This window comes from Crinia signifera, chromosome 6 (assembly GCF_055691185.1).
Source record: "Crinia signifera chromosome 6, ASM5569118v1, whole genome shotgun sequence".
In the NCBI taxonomy this organism is placed as follows: Eukaryota; Metazoa; Chordata; class Amphibia; order Anura; family Myobatrachidae; genus Crinia; species Crinia signifera.
In genome coordinates, this window is record NC_139222.1 from 169,167,263 (window position 1) to 169,179,422 (window position 12,160).

The following is a 12,160-nucleotide window of genomic DNA, read 5'->3' on the forward strand; positions in this document are numbered from 1 at the left end:
CAGCGACCCCACCCAGATGGGTGGGTAGTCAATGCAGTAGGTTGAGCGGGTACCACTTGTTAGGGTAGGCTTTATTACGTATGCAGATTGTGGGGTGGAGCTTTAGCCATTCTTTCTGGGCCACCATTAATTAATTATTAATAAATTAATCTAGATTAAAGTGCTTTAAATAAATCAGCAACAATTTCTGCCAAGCCTAAGTCTCCGAGTCTTTATTTCAGGTTTAGTTTGTAAGTTTACGAAATGTGAATGTATATAAAAGCTAGAGGTCACACATCAGATGCCAGGATGTTTAAGAAGCTTAAGTAAATTTCCCCTGCAGTAGAGTTGGGACATTAAAAGCAAACAATGTTTTCTAACATTGGTTAAAAAGCATTGTTTAGTCCGAAATGTTGGCTCTGTGCAACCGATGTTAACCCATGTTAACCATTATTTCTTTTTTTGGTACTTGTTTCCTAGCACGGCCACACCGATTAGCATCGGGATGGTCGTGTCGGAAAAATCGCGTCGGTCGCATCGCATGCGATTTGGTCGCATGCGATGCGACCGATGCGATCCGATTTTTACATTGGATCCAATGTAAAATGGTCCCTGGGACCCGATTTTACATAGGATTCAATGTAATATAGCCCCCAGACCCCAATTTCAGCACCCCTGATGGTTGAAATGGCCCCTCATTGGTAACGCCACCCCACGATTGACGCTAACCCGAAGCGTGGCGAGCGCAGCGAGCGCTCGAGGGGCGGCGGTGCGCGTCCTCCAAACCTTTTCATACCCCTACTATCCACGTCGGCGTGGAGTTGAGAATAGAATAGTGTGGCGAGCGCAGCGAGCCACCGAGCCCGAAGCGTGGCGAGTGCAGCGTGCCCCGCGAGGGGACGCGGATACCTGTGAAGCCCGCGAGGGGACGCGGATACCTGTATGTATGTTATCAAATCTGCATATCTCTGTATCTGTATTTAAGCGGATTGACCGCCAGAACAGGTGCAGTTAGATACTATAAGTTTATTATTTATACCTCTCCTTGTATATAGGATTAATTCTTGTCATGCAGCCCGTATATATAAAGTCTCTGTTGCCCAGAAATAAGCGAAATCCTCGCTGGGATCAGAGTGGCTGTATCGTTATATGACAGATGAAATTGGAGTGGTTTGTACTAACACCCCATTTAGTGCTCCCCACCTCTTCTAAATACCCGGTAATAAGCGGTTTACCGCCGGGAAGTGCAGTGATAAATATATTCAACGTATTGTTTTATTCGTCTGTTACAGACACCCAGTTCATAAAGCTTTCAGACGTGCCTTAGATCGACACACTTTATTTAATGTTTTAATTCACATACACATATCATTTCCACTGAACAGTACATATTCTATATAGGTACAGAACAAATATAAGTCTCCCTTATTATTGTGTCTGTATATACTGTATAATTGTTTCAGTGCTTTTATATTATAAAGCGCACACACAACACATTTTTATTGTATTATATATACATGTCCAGTTGGGATCTCAAGGTCTGTGTGTGCATACACACTATTCCCTCTCCCAATCTTGGACTGAAGGGATTGTGACAATCTTTGTACCTATTACAGGATCGCGCTGTGCGCGACTCCTGATTTAAGCAGTGTTCTCTTAGAGTATTGTATCGTATAAGCGTGGTAATATAATTTAGTGCCCGCCGTATTATCTGGGGGTCCCCGTGTTTAACATATAGTGACTACCCTCCTTACACGGGCTGTTAAGGGCAGATGCTTAGCGGTCGCATATAATCTTGCGTTACCGCTTTATCAGGACAGATCCTGGGTGGCACAGTGTGTGTGCTTAGCGGTCGCATATAATCTTCGTTTATAGCGGTCGTTATATGCTTAGCGGTCGCATATAATCTTGCGTTACCGCTTTATCAGGACAGATCCTGGGTGGCACAGTGTGTGTGCTCCCAGCGCTGTCTATCTGTGTTAATCCCGGGCAGCACCTTACTGTGCTCCCGGCAGTATCACGTTCTGCGGTCGCACTGAGTTTTGCGCCGCTATGGAGTGAAGCAGGTCCCGGGTAACACTATGTCAGTGCTCCCGGCGTTCACTACACGCTCGTGCCGCTGTCAGCTCTAGTCACAGAGGGGACGCGGATACTGTGAAGCCCGCGAGGGGACGCGGATACCTGTGAAGGTATCCACGTCCCCTCGCGGGGCTCGCTGCGCTCGCCACGCTTCGGGCTCGGTGGCTCGCTGCGCTCGCCACACTATTCTATTCTCAACTCCACGCCGACGTGGATAGTAGGGGTATGAAAAGGTTGGAGGACGCGCACCGCCACCCCTCGCGGGCTCGCTGCGCTCGCCACGCTTCGGGTTGGCGTCAATAGTGGGGTGGCGTTTACAATGTGGGGGCATGACGGGGCCATATACAATGAGAAATGGCCCATATTGGCCCCTTTCCCATTGATTACTATGTGAAGATGGACTTAATCAAGTCCATCTTATCTTGTGCCATTATAATGGCACAAGACCGACGCGACCGACACGATTTCAATGTTAAAAATATTTTAACATTGAAGCCTATGGAGAAATCGGGTCCATCGCGTCGGTCGCGTCGTGTGCCATGTTAAGGCACACGACGCGACCGACGCGATGGACCCGATGGACGCGATTTCTCCATAGGCTTCAATGTTAAAATATTTTTAACATTGAAGCCTATGGAGAATCGGGTCCAACGCGTCGGTCGCGTCGTGTGCCTTTTTAAAGGCACACGACCGACGCGATGGACCCGATTTTTCATTTGCCGGTAAAATGGACCTGATTTGAAAGAAAATCGGGTCCATCGTGGGCATCGTGTGCCTTAAAGTTAAGGCACACGATCAAGAAGATTGTGGCCGTGCTAGGAAACAAGTACCCTTTTTTTTAAATAAACTGGTTGATTAAGCATATAGAGCCTAATTCAGGTTGGTTTTAAAGCACATTTAGGGCCAGATTCTGATCTGTTTGGTCCCCCACATGTTCGCACTGGGGATTGATGTTGAGGCGCTGTGCATGCTCATATTCACTTCTGCGCAGGTTGTAATATAGCCCAGAAAATTCTGGTACACAAATGAACATTTCTAAAACAAACTGGGTAGCTGCAGAGAATGAAAATGGTAGGAAGGCCCTGCTTGCAATCTTACAATCTATATCATAATCTATGTATTATATATAAACTCAACATCACTAAGCACACCCCAGCGTCAATGTTCACACGCACTGCTGCAGCACACAGTAAACCCATCTATCTAGCTATGCAACACAAGCAGCGAGTGACTGACAATGTCACTCACTGCTGAATTCACAATAGCTGCCAACCCTGCTGCTGCTGATTGGCTGAACCTACTGTCTTACAATGTCAGCAATCAGCCTCAGCAACAATCACACACACAAATAAAAACTGAGGAAACATCAAGGGAGAATCTATCAATGTTGGGGATGCAATGAATCCTCACCATTGCAGGGTTAAACATTGACTGAACTATTTCACCGATCTTTCATATGACAGTAAACACTAAATGATTCACATATGCAGTCACTTATGTACATTGTAAAATGGAAAAGGTGGAAGCACAGTGAAAAGTGAAAGTTCACATTACACTTGTTAGGTTCTTTTTAGATTATCATTTAGAAAATAAATACAGTACCATTTACAGAAAACCCCAAAACTAATCCGGTTATTTTGAAAATATAAAACAAGATATCTACAACCTTATGTGCCTAAATGATTCCTATGGAGAGTGTTAAACTATAATTTAATCAGATCCCAACTGCTATTTTGCAAATGCAGCGTGTAACATGGCATTTAGGAGCTGACTGACTAGTACGTAATCTCTCCATTTTATCAGAGACAGACGATATAGGGCATGCACACTGAATGATATCGTGAACGATATTGTTCAGTTATGTCACCCGGCCCGCCTCTGAACATGCAGTCGTTGACAGTAAGGCAGATTTGACTGCATGTTCAGAAGACAGTGTGTGGAGGGGTCGTTAACGACCTGTAGGAGCTAGCATCATTAATATCGTTTGCAATATCATTATCATGCATATTGTTTTTTTTTTAAATGCATAGTGTTTGCACCTTTTAGTATTGCAACAATAGTAGTGATTATTCATTTTATAAGAGGTACTGAGAGATTCCGGATTTTACTTTTAATATAAAGTGGCACAGATTTAACCTGTGTTCTAAATAAATACAGTGCTATACAGAGAGAGAAATAAGAGCACAACATTTAAATAATCTGATATCATTTAATATTCATAAGCACGTGTAACACAATGTACTGTTCATATTGTACGCGGCAGACCCTTGTAAACCATAGCTGTATATGAACAGACTGCATATTGCCTGGAAACACCTGTCACCAAGAAGTTGGAGACATGGGAAAGAGACAGCACACACAAACCCTAAAGTGTGATCTACAGTACAACATTGCAACCAGAAAAGAGACAGTTATGTTTCAGTGTGTGACAATCTAAATGAGGCAGCCTCTTCTATAATACTCATATGAAAATAATGTCAATAAAATATTAATCACCTAAAATCTTTTAACAGAGTGTCATCGTTTAAAGCAAATAGATCACAATTATTCCAATAAAGAGACACAAGTTAAATAGATACAGGTAGATAGGAGAGCATACTTGGTATAAAAAGTCTTCATATTGACCTAATACATAATAAGAGATAAAAAGCTTAACATGTCTAAGAAAGAAAAGCAGAGAGAAAGAAAAGCTATTTGTAAGGACAGAAGGTTGAGATCGCTGAATGAACAGAGACAAGTACACTGTCTGTGACACCAAGCCAGGGACAGGCAGAGCTCATTTAGCTGTGAGTGATATACAGCTCCCCTCAGTCTCTGTCCTTGATTCTGTCCTTTCTCCCATGCCTCTCTTCACACTCTTGATACCTGTCTCTTTTCTCCTCCCCACTGACTATTTTACACCCTCTTTCATTTTTTACATACCTCCCATCCATTCTCTCTCCTGTTCCCCCCCATCACTGTATCCCACACATCTCACTCCTTCTCTCATCCTTATTCCACCTCCTCTCACCCTGTCCCACCTCCTCCCTCTCCCCGTCCTTTCATTCTTTGCATTTTTCTGGTCTCTCCCTTTCTTGTTGCTCAGATCATTCTTTCCCCTTATACTTTCTCAGTTATATTTTTTTCTGTAGTTGTGTGTTTAGCTCTCTCTAATTTCCCTGTCCTTGTATTTAGATGTGTCTTCTTTGCTCCTTTCTCCTTACAGTTGCTTCTGCATTCTTCGCTCTGTGTTACATTCTGCTGGCTTCATCCTGTGCGTCTCGTGACTCAGGGCAGGTGAGGGATGAACATTACCTGGCTTTTACTGAAGATTAAACTCTTTCTGTTTTTCACTCTTTTATACCTTTTATTTATGTCCTATTTATTTCCCCACAACCTATTCCACTTGTTTTTTCTTCTTCACTATCACTGTCCTCTACAGTTCTCTCTTCTATGGGACGCACTGGCAGCAGGTGGCTCAGAAGCAGGAAACAGTTAAGCAACAGTGCATCTTGTGTATTAAGCCTGGTGAAGACAAACCTTTGAATTTACAAATGATTCCCTGCTCTCAGGAATTCCAAGGAGCCATATGCCACATTACTGCTGTGCCCACTGCATACCAAGTTCATGGCATTTTGCCACATTCCTGCAGAATCAACATGATTTCTATAATCAGCTCCAGTGGAGCCTGTATAATTGTAATGTGCTGCTGAGGCACCTACATGACTCCACAGTAGCTTCCAGCTGTGGGCCACCTGCGGATCGTCTGACATTGTCCTTTGGACCTCTTCTGTGGCTAAAAAGTGGATGCATTGCTTTTATGAACAGCTCATGGAAAATATCTGGTGCTGAAACACTCTCTGGCTGTGCTCTGACCTTGTTGGTTGTTTTTAATGACAGAAGAGATGAATGATGATTTCCATGCATAGTGTCATAGATTGTTGTTGTCAGAGCAGGCCTGTATTCATTTTGGGTCACACGGAAAGGTCGAGGTTCTGGCTACTATGGTTTTCCTGTGGTATGGATAGCCGTCAGCCACTCATTAAGTTCTAGTTGTCGTAGAATAGTTTTGTATATTTTGGGACAGCAGCGCAGATCAGAAGCAAACTTCTTCTAAAGATGCAGCTTCCATTCAGACTTCTCAGGCAGATTTTGCTGTAGATCCGGTTTCTGGTATGTGCAGTTCAGGTTTTGGCATAGTTCTGGCTGTGTTTGATATCTGGTTCTGGTTATGTGGTATGATCTCAGTATGACGTGTGCTGCTCAGGCAGGAGTCACAGGACGTGCTGCCACATCCACCCATGAATAATTCATAGGATAACTAAAAATACACCATAGTTGAATTGTGTGTGTCCCATTGTCCTCCCTCATCCTGTCTAATGGCATGCTCCCTCCCTCATCACACAGTCTCCTTACAACCTTCTCTGATGTACAAACCTACCTTCATCTCTTCTTCCAGATGATGCTGTCAAACCTTTTTGTAATATTGCAATTTGCTGACTTCTTTATCATCTCCCAGAACACAACTTCTGTTTACACTAAAAAATTGTACAACCTATTTATTATTCTCATAGCATTCTTTCTGTGAAACTATGCATAGTGTAGCTCCAATATGCTTTTCTCATGATTGGAAATGGTGCCACAGCAATCATACCTAGGGTTTCCCTTTTGGGTTATAGAAATCCATAACACATGGCAGTCATCTAGCAAATACTATTGCTGTTGCAAGGTTAATTATATGTAAGGGGAAAAGTTATGTCAGAGCAAATGTTAAGTGGCTTTCCATGGAAATGTTTAGATAACCATCTTGTTTCATCTGCAGGCTCAATCTCTGCCATGTCCCTGGCTCAGTCCTTGGGATTGCTTCTTCTTGGTGCAATGGGTTGTGGTGCCGTGATAATGGAAACTCTGTTGCCCAGAGCTGGAGGACCTGTTGTTAATGTGGCTTTGGTATTTGGAGGGTCATATCCACAAATGGATCTGGTGGGACCCCTGATTCCAGAGGAATACTTGGCTCTTCCTCTAGATATTAACATTGTTACTGTGCTCATTAATGACAGCAGCCCGGGACCACTCCTGCGTCAGTTGTGTTTGGCACTGAAAGGGGCACATGCAGTTGTGTTTCAGGACAATATTGGAACGGAGGCCGTTGCCCAAATCCTGGACTTTATCTCCTCACAGACACTTGTACCAATTATCAGTATTAGTGGAGGCTCTGCGGTGGTCTTAAATCCAAAGGTAAGACTAGATAATAACAATTTCTTGCAGTTGTGTAAATATTATAACATGTATGTATAGAAGTAAACATACTGGCCTATTTATTATACTGTGATCAGCCAAAACTCTGGAAAACTGCAATGTTCTCCATATAATGGCTAACACAATACTTATTCCAGTTTTATTAAGGAGGTATTAAGGTGGCAGCCTCACCCACTTCCCTGTTGGCAAGAGAAGACGCTGAAAACATACAAAACTATTGTTGGATGGTGCCCTATGTGCTTATGGAATTTTTATTAGTCCTTTATACACCTCTATTGACGTCTCAAATGATGTTCACAAGTACAAAGGAAATTAGTTTTATTAAGTCTCTTTTTTTCCAGTAGATAAAAGGTTAAATGCAGATATTTTTATGTACATTCAATGTAAACAAGTTGTATTATCAAATGCGTTTGACATCAGTTGAGATTTCATCAGGGGTTACCTAAAGCACCTTGTTAATCTCCACCAAGCGTATGCAGGCAGCAGAAGTTTTTAAAGTTCTAGGATAATCAGGGTCTGAATAGACTTCTACGGTCAAATTGAGGCTAGGGTCCAATCAATAAGGGTCCCATCCAGTAGCCTTTTATACTCAGTAATGACTCCTCTGCTGCCTATGCTTCCCTTCTGAGGGCAGAAGAGCACAGCACATTTCGTGTCTCTCCTTCCCTTCACTTCCATTCCCTGTGACTGGGCCCGTCAGCAAATCAAAGCTCGTGGCCTCTCTGATTGGCTGACGGCCCAGCCAAAAGGATACACAGTGAGGGGAAGTAGAAGCAGCGGCAGGCAATGGAGGGAGGGACGGGCGGGTGGTCGAGCCACCCGGATCACTGTCGACCACTGACCTAGAGTATACCTTGTTTTTGACATATAGTAGATAAGAATGTTTGTTGTTGCTTGACGGTGGTCTGTGTGTGTGTAATATATATAAATATAAAATAAGTTAAAAGCCTGTCAACATGACGGCTTTTGCAATGTACTTTCACTTTGAGCTGAGACCATTTTTACTTTTACTTTGAGTTGTGAGCTCACAAACTCTACACCCTATTCCCAGTCCCTATCTGCTCCTACCTCCAATCTCTCTTTTCACAGAACTCCCTCTCCATATCCAGCAAGTTTGAAAGAGATCAGTGTCTGCGTAAAAATAGCTTTTACTTTCTGTTATGACATCTTAGTACATCAGGTGGCCTCTAGAGGTCACTGGAGGTACTTCACCTCATAGAGGTGATAATTAGTCATATACTGTATATATATATACTGTAAATACATATAGAGAGAGAGACAGCACGAATGGTGTAATGGTTAGCATTACTGCCTCACCACACTGAGGTGTTGGGTTAGATTCCCACCATGGCCCTAACTGTGCAGAGTTTGTATATTCTCCATGGGCTTGCATGGTTTCCTACCACAATCCAAATATATACTGGTAGATTAATTGGCTCCCAACAAAATTAACCATCGCATGAATGTGTGTGTGCGTGTACATGTGGTAGGGAATATAGAATGTTGGCTTCACTGGGGCAGGGACTGATGTGGATGTTCAAATATTCTCTGTAAAGCGCTGCGGAATATGTGCGCTATATAAATAACTGGTAATAAATACATTAATTTTCTATATATAATATATGTCCATCCACATCCTCGGCACTCTGCTTCCACTTGTTGGGATAACCTTGCTCCTGGTGCCGTTCTTGCTTCAGTTGTATCTGTGACTTTATTATAATGCCATTACAAAGCCCTTCCCTGGTGTACATTTGAATGTTCAAATGTGCATTTATTGAGATACTCTCAGGACATAACAGTAGCCAAAATATAAACAAGTCTGGAATTGTCAGAGAAGTAACTGGTGAGATGGGTGTAAACAAGCCACTCAAGTAATTTGAAGGAAAAAGGGAGGAGAGAAATGGGGCAGTAGCTAGATGTGAGTATGGAACATGGTTGACTTTTTAAGAATCAGTGAGGCAGGAGCATGTTTGAATGGGAAGAGAAAGATGAGGTGGTGAGTGATAGGCTGAAGAGGTGAGCAATGTGAGAGCAGGCAGTGGTGAAGAGCTAGAGAAGGAGGCAAGAGGCCATGAGGTACAGGGGTAGGGTGGAGGGGAGATAGAGTCTGGATGATGGAGTGAGTCTGGATGATGTCTCCAGTCACTATTTAGGGGGGTATTCAATAACATACCTATTCAATGTGGCCATTTTGGAAAAATGTTTGTTTTGTTACAGGTTTGTCTTTGTTTAAAGACAAATCTGCATCTGTAGGCAACAAAATGCAGATTTTCCAACATCGGAAACATCGGCATAGATTGAAGGAGGCAAGAGGGCATGAGGTACAGGGGTAGGTTGGAGGGGAGAGAGAACGTGAGTCTGGATGATGTCTCCAGTCCCTATTAAGGGGGGTATTCAATTACATACCTATTCAATGTGGCCATTTTGGAACGTTTTTTCTTTTGATTCAGTTTTGGGGAGTTTTCAATCTGTGATGATTTTTCTGACAGTTGTAAATTCCGCATTTCAATTAAATAGGTTAAATGTGAATTCGAACGAAAATAGGCAACAAAATGCAGATTTTCCAACGTAGGAAGCATCGGCATGGATTGAATCCCCCAAAAGTATCGGTTCTTAATACTGTTTAGAAAGCAAAATAACTGGTAGGGATTTAGCATTACTACAAATATGGAACATCTGGTACAATTCCTAAACACTTCATTGACTTCTCCCCATCTTTAAATTCACAGCTCTGCACTGGGTTCATCCTGCCACCACTTCCACCTGAACCTTATTCCCAGCATGCACCTGGTACTCAGGGTATACAGGTAGAAGTTACAGTAGCACAATCGAAAACAAGTATGAAATATAGAATATTACGGTAGATATCAGATCCGCTTGGCCCATCTAGTATGACAACAGCTGGTGGTGTCAGGGTCAGACTCAAGCAATTCTGACCTATGCAGAATCAATGTTCACTTGTGGTTCCCAGCTCACAGTCCATAAACAGTGGCTACGCAGAGCAGCCTGTGGCAGAGGAGACTCCCAACTCCCCCTCCCCCTCCCCCACCGAGGACACTGCCAGCCACGGGGGGGGGGGGGTAGCAGGACAGTCCCCAAAGAAAAAGGGAAGCAGGTCTGTTATACTAGTCTGTGTGTGCGTACGTGTGCAAACCAGGGTCAGTGCAGCCAAACAAGGTAACATACTCCTCGTTCCGGTCACATCACATAAGAAGTTACTGTATTTGCTAACAAGCATAGACCTAACTGTGCAGCAACAGTACAGCCACTTTTTGAATGTATATATAATGTATATATTTCAGTACCTTGCAGGAGGAAACCAAGGGACATGTTTTTAACCCTTTAAATTAATCAGACCGCTCTAAAAGTGTTGATGCATGTTTCCAATAGCTAGATAATAATTAGTGGACCTTATTCTGGTCTGTTCGCAGCCAGCATTCATTCACACAGGGACCGATGTTTGGCTATGCGCAGCCGTATTTCTTTCGGGTGCGTGCGGCCACAGCAAACAGATTGTTTCGCTGGGTGCATGCACCCATGGCTGCGGCCGGGAGGCGTGGGGCATCGTCGCATAGTCGCGCCCATGGGACTGTAGTGGGTGGTGCGGTGTGGTGCCTACTGCCATGCAGGTGTCTCCGGACCACTTACCTGGCGCCGCACCCACTCTCTCACCTTCAGGCCATGCCAAACTACGGTCCTGGAAAACTCCGGCACCCGGACACGATGGACTTCCCTCCAGGTATTCTTCGCCATACTGTCAGGAACAAAAGGGTGGTTAAGAGAGCTCCACAGTTCAATACACAGAGGGTTAAGTGTGGGGGATTATGGGTGGTCGCGACATTCACTGGCTGGGTGATTGGTCATCATCATCAGCTGGAGCCTCAGCCACCCAGCTTCACCTATTGGCACTCACGCGCCTAGGTGTTTAGTTAAGGGACTCCCACGTCCCTGTGCAGTCCCAGAGCTCAAGGGAAGGACAAACGTAAAAACTACTCACTCCCAAGCTCTTGTCACCGTGACGGGAGCTCTCCCGCACCTGTAGGGGAAACACAACCTCCCTAAAACTCACAAGACTAACTAACCTACGCTCATTTAACAATGTTACATTAAAACTTCAGGTATCTAATCACACAAACAATTGACTAATATGCAAAACAAAAGTAACATGTCAAAATCACACAGACAATAACATTAGGGACAGAGAATACACTCAGTGGAAGTTTACTTACCAACCTTCCCCTTACCTAACACTGGCCCTGCCCACGAACAGCTGTTCGCAGTGATGTGAAGGGAACAGCCCTTTTCCCTACTCAATCCTGACCCGGGAAGAGCTGCCACAAAGTTCACTGTTCCCAGAGGCAGGACCTTTCAGGAGAGCATGAAAATCACCCTAAATTAAGAGTACTAACCGCTGAACAGGCCTGACTTATCTAGCCCCCGGGCCTAGCGTCCGGGTACTGGGCCTCGGGCCTAATGCTCAGCTTAGAAATGGCCAAGGGCTTAGCCCCCGAAAGTGGGGGACCTTTACTTATCAATAGGACTAATGCTTGACCTATAATGGGGCCGGGAGGGCCCACTTAAAACACCCACGGGCCTAATGCCCGACTAATAGTGGCCATGGGCCTGGGGGGGCCTGACTTACAGACAACGGGCCAGAAGGGCCCGACAATAACATGCCCCCGGGCCAAGAGAGCCCGACTAAAATGCCCACAGGCCAGAGGGGCCTGAATTTGCCCACGGGCCTAGTAACCAATTACCCTGTGGTCCAGGGTAGGGGGCCTGATGTTGGGAGAGGCCGCGGGGGGGGGGGGAGCTTCATCAGCTCTTTTGCTTTCCACCCCTGCCAGCCTCTTCGACAGCTGCA

The 12,160-nt window shown here is 44.4% G+C and overlaps 1 protein-coding gene across 4 annotated transcripts in view; it reads left to right on the forward strand.

The window, feature by feature from the left end:
- The first annotated feature begins 4,781 nt into the window (after nt 1–4,781).
- GRIN2C (glutamate ionotropic receptor NMDA type subunit 2C) overlaps nt 4,782–12,160 on the forward strand; it is a 56,204-nt gene continuing 48,825 nt past the window's right edge. For 2 of the 4 annotated variants that reach the window (XM_083148059.1, XM_083148060.1), the window contains exons 1-2: nt 4,782–5,531; nt 6,860–7,275. In XM_083148059.1, the coding sequence (XP_083004185.1) occupies nt 5,342–5,531; nt 6,860–7,275 (606 nt within the window). In that variant the 5' untranslated portion in view covers nt 4,782–5,341. Of the gene's footprint in view, nt 7,276–12,160 lie in introns of all 4 variants that reach the window. The other 2 variants (XM_083148062.1, XM_083148061.1) reach the window with 2 other exon arrangements.